This window comes from Prenolepis imparis, unplaced genomic scaffold (genome assembly GCF_030444845.1).
Source record: "Prenolepis imparis isolate NDT839.2.m4 unplaced genomic scaffold, iyPreImpa1.0 SCAF_10, whole genome shotgun sequence".
NCBI lineage: Eukaryota > Metazoa > Arthropoda > Insecta > Hymenoptera > Formicidae > Prenolepis > Prenolepis imparis.
In genome coordinates this window covers 2,701,743-2,719,929 of record NW_028141168.1, presented here as the reverse complement: position 1 = coordinate 2,719,929, position 18,187 = coordinate 2,701,743, and the positions used below count along the sequence as shown (strand labels likewise).

The window sequence follows — 18,187 nt, the reverse complement described above, 5'->3', positions numbered from 1 at the left end:
TGGAGCCGTGAATATTCGGTTTGGCCGTCGACGTGGAAGCATGGCCGGGATATCCCCATGATTTTCTGCGCTTGGGGTTATCGTAATGAACCCATTTTTCGTCCTCAGTCACAATGCGATGCAGAAATCCCTTCCGTCTTTGCCTTTCAAGCAACTGTTCACAAGCAAACAAACGCCGTTCAACATCTCTCGGTTTCAACTCGTACGGCACCCAATTTCCTTGCTTCTGAATCATTCCCATGTCTTTGAGGCGTTTTGAAATTGCTTGTTGAGTCACTCCCAATGATCGTGTCAATTCTTCTTGACTTTGACTCGAGTCTTCATTAAGTAATGCCTCCAATTCTGCATCTTCGAAAACCTTCTCTCTTCCACCGCTATGCCGGTCTTCGACGTGAAAATCACCATTCTTGAAGCGTTGAAACCACTCACGACACGTTCTTTCACTAATAGCGGCCTCACCATAAGTATTTGAGAGCATTCGATGAGCCTCAGCCGCAGATTTCTTCATATTGAAGCAGAAAATTAAAACCTCCCGCAAATGACGAGAATTTGGCTCGTAAACTGACATTTTCAATCGAGAATAACTTTATGATGCAGACACAAATCGACTAATGTTTCTATGGGGTTATGTTGACAGATGCCCAAGTTTATTGCATGACGTCTATGATCTATTTATTTCGACTACTACTTACCGCTAAAGCCATCTATAGGAAAACGGCGGAAGCAAAGTTGTACACCTAATAAATGTTTAATATTCTTAGAGACCAAGTTTTTTTCGGTTACTGATATCACTCATCGTGAGGAGAGTGGTTAAATTAAATCTAGGATAAACATGACAAACCGGTACGTTATGTAAAAGTCAAAGGAGTCAGCTAACGAATAATAGTCAAATAAAAGTTAAGTGTATAAACAATAAATAAACGTTTTAATTAAAAACTGAAAGTCACGAGAAAAAGAAAAGAAAAAAAAAAAAAAAAGAAAACACTATAATATGCTAGATATTTAATAAATTAAGGACTAACACATGAAGATGTTTCCCCTTTTTTTCTCTTTTTTATATCTTAGGCAATCTATTAGTTACAGTAAAATAAGAAGATGGTAATAGTTCTGTATCTGTGTGTGAATTTAGGCTGTTTTTTTGTCTCTTAATATATAGCATTTCGGAGACGAGTCTTTTTTCAAGAATAGGTTCGCTATCTAAAATTTGTATTTCGTCCCAATTAAAATCATGGTTAAATTCGAGCCTATGTTCGGTAATGACAGAACGATATACAGGGTTTGTCAAAAGTGTGGAAACCCCTAAATAATTTTTGTAAAAATGAAAATATCAAAAAACGGTAAAACACGTATTTTGATTTATCAAAAAAGCTACCCTATGACATGGATACCGATCATCCCCCACCCCCTGGTACGCGCGGGTAAGAGGGGGGTTGAAAATTTTAAATTGGATTAAGGGTCGAGTGGGGGCTCGTTTGAAAGGTCTTTTCATAACAAACACACCCTTAAAATTTTAAGTCGCTACGACCCCCTCATTCAAAATGGCGGCCGTTCAAATTTCGAAATTTCATGCACTTAGTGTTATCCAGGATTAACTGCGTGGAAGTGGCATGAATTTGATCCCTTGTGTGTGTGTGTGTGTGTGTGCGTGCGCGTGCGTGCGCGTGTGGCTAAACAAGTGTGAATGTGTACATAGTGGTGATAGGTTGCAGAACAGACGATTGAAAACTGTTATCTCTCTTTAATGATTCAAAACCTTTTACTCCGTGTTTTAAAATAAATTTTACTCAGTGTGTTAAAGTAAATGCTGAAAGTGGCTGCCATTTACTTCGTGACAATATGCCAATCTTTGATAGAATGCAGAAATGGCTCTACGATTCGTCTCAAAAGGTATCAAATCTATTTCATCCCTTATTCGCTGTATCAATTCTTGGATGCTTTCAGGTTTTGTTTTGTAAACCTTACTCTTCAGGTATCCCCATAGATAATAATCAAGAGGAGTTAGATCTGGTGACCGAGGTGGCCAATCCTCACCTCCCTCATTTCTGTTCCTTCTTCCTATCCATCGTAATGGAAAAGTCTCATTTAAAATTTGACGTGGCCGTAAACCAAAATGAGCAGGAGCTCCATCATGCTGAAACCATATTTCTTCGAAATTATTTGGAAAAATATTTCGTATGGCTGGAATTAATTTGATCTACAAGTAATCTCTCATATCTTTGAGCGTTCAGATTTTCTTAAAAAAAAAAACGGCCCTATTAAGTAGCCATCTATTATTCCACACCATACATTAATTTTTTGTGGATATTGTGTGTGAGTTTCCCGCACCCAATTCGGATTCTCATCTGACCAGAAACGAAAATTTTGATTATTAACTTCTCCCGTTAACGTGAAAGTTGCCTCGTCTGTAAAAACAATTTGATAAGGGAAGATGGGCCGGACATCTATTAGTGCCATCATTCACAAAAACCTATACGACGCTCCAGATCTCCGTCTTGCAATTCTTGAACATATTGTAATTTGTACTAACAATAAGTTTATATTTATATAACTAACAATAAGTTCCATCAATTGACAATCCTCGAACTTACAACGGGAGAATAGGCGAGAAAAATATTGGTAAGTTCGAGGATTGTCAATTGATGGAACTTAGTTATCTCAAACCAAGAGATACAGTTCTGGAAAATTAGAATTAATTTTCGTGCGTGGCTCTTAGGCCGGATTTAAAAATCACAGTTATTATATACTGAGAGCCGATAAAAATATTTCTTAATTTATAATTTTTTTATTTTATAAAAATATTGCATTTTATTATTTTTCTTTGTCACTTATTTATAGCGTGCAATTAAATTTTTGTATAATATATAATTTTATTATTTTGATACATATAATTAATAATACTATGATTTTTTTATAACAATGTATATAGTTAATAATTTTTATATATTATATTTTCTTTTTTTTGCCTTTGTCTATTTTAACATTACACACGTTTCATATTATTTATTAATGATACGCTTTAGAAATTTTTATTTATTTTTTAACGTACATATTATTATAATAATTTTTATTTCGTTCTATTTTGTATTATTTTTGTTAAATTATATTATTCTGATATGTTAGTAATGACTGAGTTAGAAAGAGAATGAGTTGGAGAGAGAACAAACAAGAGTGAGCGAGAGAGAAGTTTAGATGGCATTACTGGGCAACTCGCTTATTTCGCACATGCGCACTCCATTTTGGCCAACACTAACTTCAAAGGCGCCGACAGAGAGTTGCGCTACTGTATATACTGTGGTATCGTCACAGTATATACAGTAGCGCAATTCTCTCGATTTTGTGTTGGCCAAAATGGAGTGCGCATGCGCGAAATAAGCGAGTTGCCCAGTAGTGCCATCTGAACTTCTCTCTCACTCACTCTTACTTGTTTCGGTCTCTCTCAGTCTCATTTAAATGCCTTAACACATTTAAATGCCCTCTTTAAATGTCCATGTGTACATTTGATGGCAGAAATTGGCAGCAATAGATTGCATCTTGGCGCAATTTATAGTGCTGTTTAAAGTGCTTAAATAGTGCTGTGAATATATAGATATCTGTGATATTTACAGTGTGACAGAGTGAAATTTGGAAACTGAAACTGAGTTTTATATATACAGTGAAAGTGATCTGAGTCGAAGTGATTTATCCTTAGAGAGAATTGTTCATCTCTATAAATATAGAGGTTTTCAATTCTCTTTTTCAGATTTCACTTTGATCTTAGCTCTACTGTTTCAGGTATATTGTTAGAAGAAGCGAAAAGGATAAAAAATATGGAGAAAATGAGTGCAAAGAGATGGTGCGCAGTGCCAGAATGCATTCAAAGATTCCATAACTTGAAAAAACATTTGTTTAGGTTTCCAAGGGATCATGATAGGTTTGATACGCATTAATTATTTCTTAAAAAAACATTTTTAATTGTAAGTTGTGTATTACGTTTCTTATTTATATTAAATTTCTACATATACAGGTGGTTACAATGGGTACAAGCATGCGGAAGACTTGATTTGTAGCCAAAAGGACCTACATACGCATATAATAATTGTTATCTGTGCCATCTACATTTTGAAGAGAAATGGTAAAATGTTAATAAGATCAGAGCTCGTCTTCACCCAGATGCTGTACCCACAATCTTTTTTGAATCAGATTTTAATATAAGGTATGTTTATATATAATATTTAGATTATTCTGTACTTAAAGTAGTCCACTTTTTATAATAGAAATTTAATACTGTGACACATTTGATAATATATTTAAAAAATAATTATTTTACAGCAATACAGTTGCATCGTTATCAGAGGAAGATAATGTGTAAGTAATCCTTAATATTATATAATAAAATATATATATTGTATATTATTATATCATAATACAAAAATTATATATACAAATTTTTTTACAGAAATATTGCCAATAATGTCAATAATGAAAAGGAAAAAGAAGCAATGAAGCGGACAAACAACAACAACAAGAAATAAATAAGTAAGAAAACTTCCAGCAAACAGTAACATAACAGCGAAAGTAACAGTAATGTAACATAAACGTTAATTTAATATGTAACAAACGATTTCACATTCAACTATAAAACTGTTACGTAATATTACGTTTTAAATAATGTTACATTGTAGTTACATTGTTAATTGGACAATTTTAATTTGATATCAAGTTACTGTTACATTGTGTTTTTACTGGAATCTATATATTTTAAAAATAATTATTATATTTGCTTATTCATGTATATTATTTTGTTACAGAAATACAGATGACACAGCGTAATAATAAATCTGTACAAACAGTAGAACAACCAATACAAGAAGGAAATGATAACAAGTAATTAAAAACAAAGTGTTTGTGTATGTGTATATTACAATTATTACCAGTAGACAAAAAGTAACATATATGTATAACATGTTATGTTATAATTTCTCATTCAATATTGTAACTATTACATACATTCCTGCTACATTGCAATTACATATATATAGCTAACTAAAAAATTATAACATTGATATTATGTTGCTGACGCTAATTGGAATTTTAATATTATTTGTAACAGGAAAATTCCAATTAGCGTTAGCAACATATAATATCAATGTTATAATTTTTCAGTAAGCTATATATGTAATTGCAATGTAGCAAAAATGTATGTAACAGTTACAATATTGAATAAGAAATTATAACATTATAACATGTGATAATATTAATATATTATGATATTATTATAATGTTACATGGTACTGTAATTTTGTATTTACTTGTAATAATTATAATTTCCTTACATATATAAAAGTATATCGACAAAGTTTTTATCTTATTGAAAAAGATATTTTCTTATTGAAAAAGATATTTTAAATTTTTATATATTTTGTTTTTAGTAATTTTTAAGATATATTATATATTATATATACGAGGGTTGTCTGAAAAGTTTCCGACCTCAACATGAAGATGGCAGCACTCGTAAACAAAAGTTGGGTAATGTGTTTGCGCATGCTTTGAAAGGTACTCACCAAAATTTCAGCCATTTTGGACGTGCAGTTGTTGTTTGACAATCATTTGAGTGAATCGATGTGTGTTTTTGTGAAAATGGAAAAAATCGAGTATCGAGCTGTCATTAAATATTTGTTTTTGAAAGGCAATACGCCTACGCAAATCAAAGACGAGTTGGACGCTGTGTACGGGGACTCTGCACCATCATTTACCACCGTCAAATTTTGGGGTGCTGAATTTAAACATGACCGTACCAGCTTGGGTGACGATGAACGTTCGGGACGTCCAAAAACTGCAACCACTGACGATAATATCGCTCAAGTTCACCAAATGGTGCTAGACAACCGTCGAATTAAAGTTAGAGAGATAGCAGAGGCTATGAACATGTCCAAAGAACGTGTTTGTCACATATTGAATCAAGATTTAGGCATGAGAAAGCTGTCCGCACGTTGGGTGCCGCGTTTGCTCACTTTGGACCAAAAACGTATTCGAATGAACATTTCCAACGCTCTGTTGGCGCAGTTTAGGCGCAATAAATCAGAGTTTTGGCGCCGATTAATTACTGTAGATGAAACTTGGATACACCATTATACTCCAGAAACAAAAACACAGTCAAAACAGTGGACTGCGAAGGGGGAATCGGCTCCAAAAAAAGCAAAGGTTGTTCCTTCGGCTGGGAAAGTGATGGCAACTGTTTTCTGGGATAGTCATGGAGGTATCTTAATCGATTATCTTCAAAAAGGAAAAACCATTACAGGAGCATACTACGCATCAGTACTTGACAAGCTGAAGGCAGAAATTGCGGAAAAACGGCCACATTTGCAGAAAAAAAAAAATTTTGTTTCACCAAGACAATGCGCCGTCTCACACCTCAGCGGTTGCCATGGCGAAAATCCACGAATTACGGTTTGAACTGCTTGACCACCCTCCTTACTCACCAGATCTAGTCCCGAGCGACTTTTTTTTGTTCCCTAAGCTAAAAGTTGCGCTCGGAGGACAGAGATTTTCGTCGAATGAGGAGGCCATCACCTTCGTAAACAACTATTTTGCAGAGAAAGACGCCGAGTACTATTTGGACGGGTTGAAGAGATGGGAGCATCGCTGGAAGAAGTGTATAGACTTACAAGGAGACTATGTAGAAAAATAAAAATTAATTTGAAGAAAAAATGTCTTGTATCTTTGTTAGGTCGGAAACTTTTCAGACAACCCTCGTATATATATATATATATATATAATTTTTAAGATTATATTTTTCTTGTTATTTTTCTCTTATTTTCTTAATATCTGATATATTTGAAAATATTACAGGAAAGCATGCAGTAATACATCTACAGCATCCCACATATCATCGGAGAACAGTCCGCGAAAAAGGAAGTTGCGCGCAAAAATTCTAAAATTGAAAGCGCAAAATAAAACATTAAGAGAAACGGTGAAAAGACTAAAAAAAGAAGAAAAGAAGAAGAGAACACCTATACCAACAAAAAAAGAGGGCAACGAACATACAACTTTGCGAGAATTAGGCCGTAAGTTATTACCACCAAACTTTGCAAAATTATTATCAGCACAGATTGACGCTCAAAGTAAAAGCAAACGGGGTAGAAGATACGATCCTGAATTTAAACGATTTGCGTTATCGTTATATTTTTTAAGTCCGCGAAATTATAAAGAATTTAAAAAATCATTTACGTTGCCTTCGATTCGTTCTTTACAAGCATTCACGGAAAAGTGGGAAATTTTTCCTGGAATTAATAATAAAATATTTGATGCTTTAGCAATAAAATTAAATTCATTGCCGCTTATAGAGCGCCACTGCATATTATGTGCTGATGAAATGAGTTTGAAATCTCATTTATTTTATAATGTGTCGCGAGATGAAATTATTGGTTTTGAAGATACAGGCAATTATAATAAATCATCTATACCTGCAAAAAGTGCTTTAGTGATAATGGCACGTAGCATTGCAGGTAATTGGAAAGTCCCCGTTTGCTTTTGTTTTGTAGAAAATGCATGTTCAAGCAAGCTCTTCAAAGAATTTATTTTTAATATAATAATTAAGTTAATAAATAATGGTGTTAAAGTGCATGCATTGGTTACTGATATGGGGTCAAATTTTATACAACTAACAATAAGTAGTAGGACTAGGAGAGTTCTAAACCAAGGGGCTCCGAGGGGGGTGCGGGGCGCGGGGGTATCACGTGGTGCCATGGCTGACGTCATGCGGGGCGGGGAGGTTCTCCATGGCGCGGGGGCTGACGTCACGCGGGGAGGGGGGAATCTCGTAGGCTAGGGGGCTGACGTCACGCGGGTGGAGGGGATGTTTCGACAAAGGAGGGAGAGTTTTCTGAGTGCAATATTTGTAGATGGTATCTTTACGATTTTTTTATGAGGGATCTTAGACATTTTCCCAAAAAGGTATAGAACAAGCGCCGATTTCCGCTGCTCAAACTTGTCAACGGAGCGTTCTAGAGTCCATTAAAACAATGTTTTTTTTTCATTTTTATGGACAAAATGTCCATTAAATGTCCATAAAATCATTAGGATATTATGGAAAGGAATGGGGATTTTAGGGCCGACGCTGTGACGAACATGTCAAACGTTATTTATAGGTGCAAATGTAAAAGCGTTGACGTTCAGCAGCTTCGTACCCTCGCGGAAAATCGGTCGTAAACGAGAGCGAAACATCTTCCTTAATATTTTTAAGGAAGAATTGCGACGTATCGGCGCCAACATTCGGCTGCTCGAATTTTTATAAACAGATAGCGCTCGATTTTATTACTATGATATTCCTTTGCGATAATTTTGAGAGGGATAGGGCTGAAGCTTACGGAGAGCGGGTCTGTATCCACGATGTTCATCACAAAGTCTCGAACTATCACCGAGCTAAGTGTGGTGACTGAAAGCAAGTGAATCAATACAAAAAAAAAAAAAATTAATTTTGAAAACATTGAGCGTCATCATGATCGGCCCAGGTGGGTCGATACGATATTTCGAGATGATCGGCCCAAGTTTCACGACTTGTGGTATGATTCGGAGCGTGAGGTGCATATTAAGCGGGTGCGGATAGGGCGGGAATACGACCGCTATTACAATGACCGGCTGTGGGGTGACATGGAGGAAGAGGTCCCTTAAGGTGAATGGGACGATGTGTGCTGTCTACGCAAATTGTTTGGCGAGGAGCCATATCCTCCCGAACCTGTTATGGTGGAATATTGGGACTGGTAAGTATTTCTTTCTTAATTTAAAAATTATTAAAATATTTATTAATAAAAACTTTTTTTTTCTGTTATGCAGAAGTGTCGCCCTGCCGCCCGCAGCGCTGACGCCTGGCCAACACAACCAATTTCACATTTTATCTTTTATTTTGTTTTATTTCATATATTGCCTTCTTAATATTATATTCTTTTTATATCATTGTATTATTGTTTTATATTTTATATCATATTATTAATAATCATATATTTTTAATTTTTAATTTTAATAACATAAAATTATAAATATTACACATACCTATTTTATGAATAAAAAAAAAAAAAAAAAAAATTATTTTAAATATAAAATTACATATTTTACTCTAGAATAATTCCTCTCTTTCCCCCCATTTATATTAAGAATATTATTATAAAAGAATTATTATTATTAATATTGGAAAAAAAACATTATTTAAAAAAAAAATTCTCTCTCTTGCGAACACCTCGCGCTCTCCTTTGCTGCATCATCTCTCGCGTGCGCCTCACGCTATCTCTGTCTCTCACGTTCACCTCGCGCTCTCTCTTTCTCTCCTAAGCGCTATCTCTCTAGCAGTCCCTAGCCTCGCGCTATCTTCTTTCTTTCTTCGCCATGCCATCTCTCTCGCGCTTCCTAACCTCACGCTATCTTTTTCTCTCCTCGCGCTACCTCTCTCACGGTCCCTAGCCTCGCGCTATCTCTCTCTTTCGTGTACCTCACCGCGACATCTCTCTCCTTCACATGCGCTATCTCTTTCTTCTCTCTCACGCTACCTCTCTCGCGGTCCCTAGCATCACGTTCCCCTTCCCCGCATGACGTTATCCCCCGCAAGGACCAATACTCTCTTCGTATGAGAGCTAGGGAACTGTTTACGGGTGGGAGAGAGTGCGGATTGGAAATGCGTGCAAAGAAATTACATCATAATTTAAACTTAAAATCTCTTTATTTTTCTCTCTTTTACATTTTTTTTTCATGCATATTATGGAGTAAAAACTAAAGCTACCAGCTCGCAATCGATGAGCTGATGCTTAGTGAAGGCGTCGCTAGCGCGTATTATATTTGGTACTTTTTTATTATCCGTTACATTAGACGCGATATTTGAAAATTGTGTAAATTTAACATCGACTGTCTCGGTAATTTTAACCAATCGATCAAAAGATTCATCAATGCATGGATCGAGATCGAACATACGGTGTAACGTCGATTCGATCATCATCATGCATACATTTGAAAATTCGAGACTTATGAGTTTGACGTTGTTAATCGTATGAACTCGCAGCGGTCCAACGCTTATAAAACTCTGGACATCATTAGAGTCATTCCGAAGAAAATTTTAAAGTATCATCGAATATGAAATTCTTATGCTTTTATTCCATATATTCCTACAATTTTTGAAGATCTTACATTGAAAATTATTGTACGGAATTCACAAATTTGACATAATAACTTTATAAAAGTGTATTTATTTCGTTCTTAAATCGGATTTTTTTTATGCAAAGAATAATATTATAAAATCGTAAATCCCCTTACTAATCTTGATCATTGAATAAATCTCACCGTTTATCTACATTTCCCTTCAATCAGAAATTTATATAAATTTAAAATCATACTATATTATCGTATGCAATTAATTACAACTGCGATTTAGTGCGATTATATATATATTTATAATAAAAATGGAAAAATGTTTATATTTGTTTTATTTGAATATAAATGCATAACGAGAAGACTAGAGGAGACCGGAGCTAGTAGGCTAAGTTCAAAGATATTATAAAATACCTCTTTTGTTATAAAATATATATATTTTTTTTGTTTTGAACACGCGTTTTAGATTGGTCATCACTATAATTAAATAAAAATATATGATATAACTAATTTTTATCAGATCTATATTGATGTTTTATTTCTTCTAATATAACAATATTAATATGTGTGCAATTGAAAACTATTAAAATCATCAAAAAAGCCCGATCTCTAAAAGTTAATAAATTATATAATTTTTTCCGTGATTCACGTATATGGCACCACTGTGCGGCATCTCTCTCGCGCTATCTCTCTCACGGTCCCTAGCCTCGCGCTATCTCTCTCTCTTTCGTATACCTCACGCTCTCTCATGAATGCCTCGCGTTATTTCTCGTAAACGCCTCACGCTCTCTCTCTTCTAAGCGTTCTCATGGTCCTTTCCGCAGGTATAAACAAAACAGCGTATGGCGTATAGCATTACGGTGAGCGCTGATGTCCAACCGCTCGAATTTATAAACAGATATTTATTACTGGTAATATACTTATAAACAGATATTTATAACAGATATATATATACTTATCTGGATTTATCTGAAGGGATGGGGCTGAAGCTTATGGAGAGAGGGTCTATCTCTGCGATGTTCATCACAAAGTTTAAAGCAGTCGCCGAGCTAAGTATCGCTAAGTGTCGTCGAGCTAAGTTATTAAGTGCAGTGCAAAATGCCTTTTGGATCGGGAGACATTTTGGGCCCAAATTTTTTTTAACAAGAATATCCTTAGGACTTCATGAAATAATAGACATAATATCTTGGAAGACCCACCTGCTAGAAAATCTATTGAGGACTCTGTTCCTTATATTCACAATGCCGGTAAGTTTTTATTATTATATAATAAATTTGTTTATTGATATTATCTACTAAATTTGTCGATTTTCAGAAGATAACCGAGAAATCCGTCCAAATCGGTGGATACTTTAATCTTGCATATGGAACAAGTACGAAATTATCGGTGGTGCGATCGGCGGGAATTGGCCGAGCTATGGGACGACGCGGAGGGGATCGTGGAATGGGCACAGGATTACTGGTGAGATGACGTCTTCTGGCTCAGAAAATTGTTCGGCGAGGAATCATATCCTCCCGAACCTGTCAGGGAGAAATTATGGATCTAGTGAGTATCTCTTTTTAATTTTAAAAATTATTAAAATAATAAAATAATTTGTTGCGTAAAAGAATTATCGAGACGTCGTCTATTCTTTATACTAGGCAAACTTTATTATAGACTTTTGATATAAACTATAAGGGATACAAATAATGTGTGTGAGCAACAACAACGTGTAGAGAGGAGGTGAGAAGAAGCGGCGCGCGCAAGCGTCACATGCGCGTTACTATACGCCTTGGTTACATAGAAAGGAGAGCGCATCTGACAATTGCGAAGTTTGATAACTAGAAAGCTGTAATATGGCTTTCCTCAACACTCCCACCAGTTGAGAACTTCCCAGTCATGTCCTCTATTTGCAGTTGGTCACGTAATCGGGTAAAGGATTCCTTTGAAAGTGCTTTAGTCAAGATATCCGCCAATTGATTGAATGATGGTACATAGATAATTTTAATTTGTCCATCATCATGTTTCTCCCGAATGAAGTGGTACCTGACTTCTATATGCTTGGTCCTCTTGTGGTATTCTGGATTCTTGATTAATTTAATGGCTCCTTGATTGTCAGCCTTCATTGTTGTCGGACCATCGTTTACAACTCCTATTGATTCTAGAAGATTTCTCAGCCAAATAAGTTCTTTTGTTGCATCGCTAGCCGCGATGTATTCGGCTTCTGTCGTGGACATCGCCACTATCCTTTGTCGTTGGGACATCCAGGAAACCGGTCCTCCACACATAATGAATATATACCCACTAGTTGATTTCCTTGTGTCCTGATCACCAGCATAGTCCGCATCAGTGAATCCGATTAATCTCCAGTCTTCCATGTTGCCTTCATAAGCGATACCATAATTTATCGTCCCTTTTATATATCGCAGGATTCGTTTAACTGCCAACCAGTGTTCACGGCCAGGCTTGGTTAAATAACGACTTACAACGGATACGGCGTACATAATATCAGGTCGTGAAATGCACGCTGCAAACATCAGTGAACCCACCGCTTCACGATATGGGACAGCTATTTCAAGTGTATTCTTGCTCATCTCTGTTGACAAATGGGTATTATATTCTGCAGGTGTTACTGTCTTAGCGTCCGCCATGTTAAACTTGTCAATAACACGTCTTAAGTAATTTGATTGTCCAATAAACAATTTTCTTTTTGAACGATCACGCTTTAACTCTAATCCAACAAAGTACTGATTATTTCCAATAGTTATCTCGAATTCGTTTTTAAGTTTATTCATTACTTCTAATAACGCTATTGAACTTATCGACATTAACAGACCGTCATCAACGTACAAAGCTAATATTACTTGTGCATTTTTAACTCTACCAATGTATACGCATCTATCTGCACTGCTTGCTTTAAATTCAAAACGCTTAAGAAATTGATCAAACCTTTTATTCCACTGCCTTGACGACTGTTTAAGTCCATAAATTGATTTAGTTAATCGTACAAATGACTTTCCATTCTTAACTACACAGTCAGGCAATTTCATATAAATTTCCTCGTCTAGATCGCCATTCAAAAATGCAGTTTTAATATCAAATTGGGCTATTTCCCAGTCTTCTTTTGCAGCTAATGCTAATAGAACTCGAATAGATTCAAATCTAATTACCGGCGCAAATGTTTCCTTATAATCTATCCCCGGACGCTGCGTAAACCCTCTGGCAACCAATCGAGTCTTGTATTTTTCTACTCGACCTTGACTATCCATTTTCCTCTTGAAGACGATCTTCGATGATACGGCTTTATGATCCTTTGGCAATTGATCCACCGACTTCCAGATGTTGTTCTTTTTCATCGCTGCTATTTCCTCATCAATGGCCATTTGCCATTCTTTGGCCTCTGGTCCCGTCAAAGCTTCTTCAATGCTCTGTGGTTCCTCCAGCTCTATACAATGAGATTCATAACGAGCAGGTTTCCGAAGACTTGAACGATCACGCAATCTACGTTCAGTTTGCTCATGTTCATCAGCTTCTTCAATCGTTTCATCATCTTCATCGATGACCTCTAGATTTTCTTCATCTTCATCATCTTCATCGATGGCCTCTGGATTCTCTTCATCTTCATTATCTTTCATGACTGGTATGTCCATAATTGGCCAATACTTCTTGGGTTTTCCTTTTTCAGTTACCTTTTCATTGAAAACAACATGTCTTGAAATTGTAATCTTCTTAGTTTCCATATCCAGTAAACGGTAGTTTGTACCATTGCTATCATATCCGACCATTAGTAGCTTCTTGACTTTCTTTTGCCATTTCTTCCTTTGGCTGTCTGGCACGTGCTCATATGCCCAGGAACCAAAAATTCGCAGGTGATTTAATTCTGGTTCACGACTAAACCACAACTCATATGCCGATTTCTTGCCAGATCGGGTGGACGGTTGTCTGTTACTTAAGTACGTGGCTGTTAATGTGGCTTCAGCCCATAACTGTTGCGGTAAATCTTTGGCAAATAACATTGAACGAGCTGATTCTACCAATGTGCGATTTTTACGCTCTGCCACCCCATTTTGTTCAGGTGTATGGGGGGCAGTCGTTTGATGATCTATTCCGCGATCTTCCATAAATGACTTCATTTTTCCGTTGACGTATTCACGGCCGTTGTCGCTTCTTAATATTTTTACCTCACGGCCTACCTGTGTCTTGATTAAATTAATTATCATCTTGAATTTATCAAACACCTCATCCTTGGTCTTCATGAAGAATACGAACGTCATTCCTGTGGTGTCATCAATAAACGTTACAAACCATTTATTTCCACCATACGTTGCAACGGGCATAGGACCATTGACGTCTAAGTGTAGAAATTCTCCAGGCAAATAATTTCTACGTTGACCCTTCTTGAATGATTTCTTAGATGATTTGCCAAATATACATGCTTCACAAAACAATTTAGTTTCCTCTGGGATGGCGATGTCCAATTGATTCGAGCCTGCCATCTCGCGCATTCGCTTCAAACATGGATGTCCAAGACGTTCATGCCATGTTTTTAAATTAGCCTCAACTGCATTGCCTTCCTTAATTAATGGCCGTCGTAGTTTTACCTCGTATAGATTATTTTCATTTAGTTGTGCTTCCATTTTCAATTTATCATTGAGATAGAATTTCATCTTACCTTGATTGATTTCTACTTTTGCACCTACGTTTTCCGCCGTGCCAATGCTAATCAAATTCCTTCGTAATCCAAGTAAATACATAGCATCTCTGAAGTACACTGGCTCCCACCTGCCATTAACCCATGCTTCCGCTGCTACTTTTCCTCTACCTGTCGAATTCAATTGATGTTCGCCGGCCAGATTTAAGGTTTCCGTCTTCTTTTTAAATTCGGTGAACCAAGCCGTATCATTGAACATATGACATGATGCCCCACTGTCAGCCAGAACTCTGTCATCCTTGTTTCCAACCATGACTGCCTCTATGCAACTGAAACAAGCATTACCTGAATTATTATTTGTATCATTGAGTTTTTGACCACTCTTCCTTTTGTCGTTCTTCGTATCGTTGCGTTTTGGGCAGTCTCTCTTGAAATGGCCAATCTCTCCGCATGTGTAACATTGTTTGTCCTTTTTATTCTTGTATTGACCATGTTTAGCTGTTTTTGAATTCCTAGCGTGCTTCTCTTTCTTGACGTGTAGAGCTTCACCGCTATCCTTAGTTGTCTGACCCAGCCTGAGTTCTTCACTAAGCAATAGCCTCTTGACTGTATCTAAATTTTGTCTATTTTCCCCAGCAAGTGTCATGGCTATATGTACCGTGGAATATTCTACTGGAATTCTATCGAGTAACTTTGTAATAATGTCCATGTCAGATTTCTGATCTCCACACTGTCTGCATTTTTCAGCCAGATTTTCTACCTTTGCTATATGACATTGGTCCATCATTGTATACATAACCATGATATGCTCGATTTGCTTCTAGTTTACTTGCCTCATCTGTGCGTTCGTATACTGCCTTTAAATTTGACCACATGAGCTGCTGTTTGACATGCTGACACATAGGCTAATTGATCTGACTCAATAGCCGATAAAATTGCCAGTTGTGCTCTCCCATCTGCTTTATCCCAGACTTCGAGATCTTCCGGTTTAGCCGGCCGTGCTGTACTGCCATCGACGTATTTTCCGAGACCATATACCTTGAAAAATTGAGCCATGGCCAGTTTCCACAGCGCGTAGTTCTTTCCGTTCAACTTTTCGAAATGTGGCATATCTATCCTGCCACTTTCTGCCATGTTTTTATATCTTCTTGACGTGAAAGAAAAAAATAACCTCGAAATGCACTTGGGTCAGATAACCTTAAAAAAAAACAACACTTGAGTCAAGCAGTCTTACGCACTTTTTCTTTTTTTTTTTATTAATGGGCGCAGTGGAAGCGTGCTGGGCCCATAACCTGTTGCGTAAAAGAATTATCGAGACGTCGTCTATTCTTTATACTAGGCCAACTTTATTATAGACTTTTGATATAAACTATAAGGGATACAAATAATGTGTGTGAGCAACAACAACGTGTAGAGAGGAGGTGAGAAGAAGCGGCGCGCGCAAGCGTCACATGCGCGTTACTATACACCTTGGTTACATAGAAAGGAGAGCGCATCTGACAATTGCGAAGTTTGATAACTAGAAAGCTGTAATATGGCTTTCCTCAACATAATTAATAAAAATTTAAAATTTTTTAAAATGTTTTTATATCGCTAGTACAATAATCAAAGGGGTAGTTGTAAATTAATCGACCAAACTAGCCAAAATTTGTTTATTTAATAGAAGTTACAACGCTTCGACCATATGGTTGTGATCCTTTTCAAGTATAAACTGAAATAATAATTAATTTATAAAAAAACGGTTTGAATACAAAAATAGTAATATACATAAATGGATTTGCTATAAAATATTGAGTACATACGTTCTTATTGAAACACTTCACAAATTTGAGTTAAAACAAACCATTAACATCTTGTTGAAATTTAAAGAGAGAGAAACATTGTATCAGTATGAAACTTTGTCAGTGACTGAAATATAAAAATAGAAAACCAAGCTAAACGACCTTTATTATTTTGTCATAGATTTTATTTAAGCTATCTGTCTCCTTTTGTAGGTTGATTGTATTATTGAATTTTTTAATATACAACATTTCCGTGATTTCTCTCTTTTTCACATATTTCTCATTATGTAATATATTAGGTTTTGTCCAAATCAAATTCATGTCCGAATTCCAATTTATGTTTACTTATAACGGAATGATTGGTTTCATGCAATTTTATATTGTTAAAATGCTCTTTCACTCGAGTACGTAAGCGCCTTTTTGTTTGGCCGATATATGACGCATTACAGTTTTTGCAATCTAATTTATATACAACATTAGTTCTCTGATCATTATGTAAACTATCTTTACCACGTTTAATCAATGTATTTAGTTTTTTTTTGGTTATTTTATAGACGTTGAAGCCCATGCCACGCATAACACGACATAGATCATAACTCACATCTTTAGCATATGGCAATGAAATAAAAGATGTTCTGTCAGATTGTCCACGATTCATATCACAATCATTATTGTGATTACGATTTTTTAATACATTAATTCTTTTTTGTATATGTCGTTTGATGATGTGTTTAGGGAAACAATTATTAAGTAAGATATCATTCACCATCTCAACGTTTTTATGATGGAAAATGTCATTGGATAGTAGAATGACATGATCAACCAGATTATAAATAGTATTAATTTTATATTTTAAAGGATGGTTAGAAAAAAAAAGTTTTATCTTCCAGAACATGTAGGTTTCCTGTACCAATTAGTAATGAGTCTATTGTCAGAACGAATGATCGTTGTATTTAGGAAATTAATGGAAGAACTGACTTCAATTTCATATGTGAAATTCAAGCGTTGGTGGTAATTATTAAAAGTCATTAATATCTCATCTATTTTTGTACGTGGCAATATAGCAAAAACGTCGTCTACATATCTATAATATATGGGGACAGTGAAACTTAACAAACTTAAACTTGTGTCTAAACATAAAATTGTGTCTCCAAATCATCCATCACAATATCTGCTATGATAGGTGATAAAAGAGAACGCATCAGGCTGCCAAATATTTGTTCATAAAACTGATCATTGAAGTTGAAACTAGTTGAATCTAAAATCAATTCTATTGCATGTAAAAATTGAGCTAAATTGAAATTTGTGTTCTTAGCAATGTCAATCCAACGTTTTTTAATGGCATTTAAAACCAACTCTTTAGGAATATTTGTGAATAATGAACTAACATCTAAAGATATCATTATATCATTATCATTAATAAAAGTATCTTTAATATTTTTAACGTTTATCACTCGTTTATCGCAGTCTGTAACGCTAACTCAGAAACGACTACGAACGGCTCAGAAACGGCTCAGAAATGGCTTTGAACGGGTCAGAAACGACTACGAACGGCTCAAGAACGGCAACGAACGGGTCAAGAACGACTCAGAAACGGCTTTGAACGGGTAAAAACGACTCAGAAACGGCTTTGAACGGGTCAGAAACGACTACGAATGGCTCAAGA

At 35.8% G+C, this 18,187-nt stretch overlaps 1 protein-coding gene across 1 annotated transcript; it reads left to right on the top strand.

Moving 5' to 3' along the window:
* The first annotated feature begins 832 nt into the window (after positions 1-832).
* On the top strand, positions 833-6,432 carry LOC145941420 (histone-lysine N-methyltransferase SETMAR-like). The gene is made up of 3 exons (XM_083047536.1): positions 833-843; positions 3,740-3,771; positions 5,666-6,432. The coding sequence occupies exons 1-3, from the start codon at positions 833-835 to the stop codon at positions 6,430-6,432; spliced, it is 810 nt and encodes a 269-aa protein (XP_082903662.1).
* The last annotated feature ends 11,755 nt before the right edge of the window (positions 6,433-18,187 follow it).

Excerpts from the sequence above, each read along its gene's own strand:
- LOC145941420 (XM_083047536.1), top strand. Across the intron at positions 3,772-5,665 it reads TCTTAGCTCTACTGTTTCAG|GCAATACGCCTACGCAAATC; the intron begins GTATATTGTTAG and ends TGTTTTTGAAAG.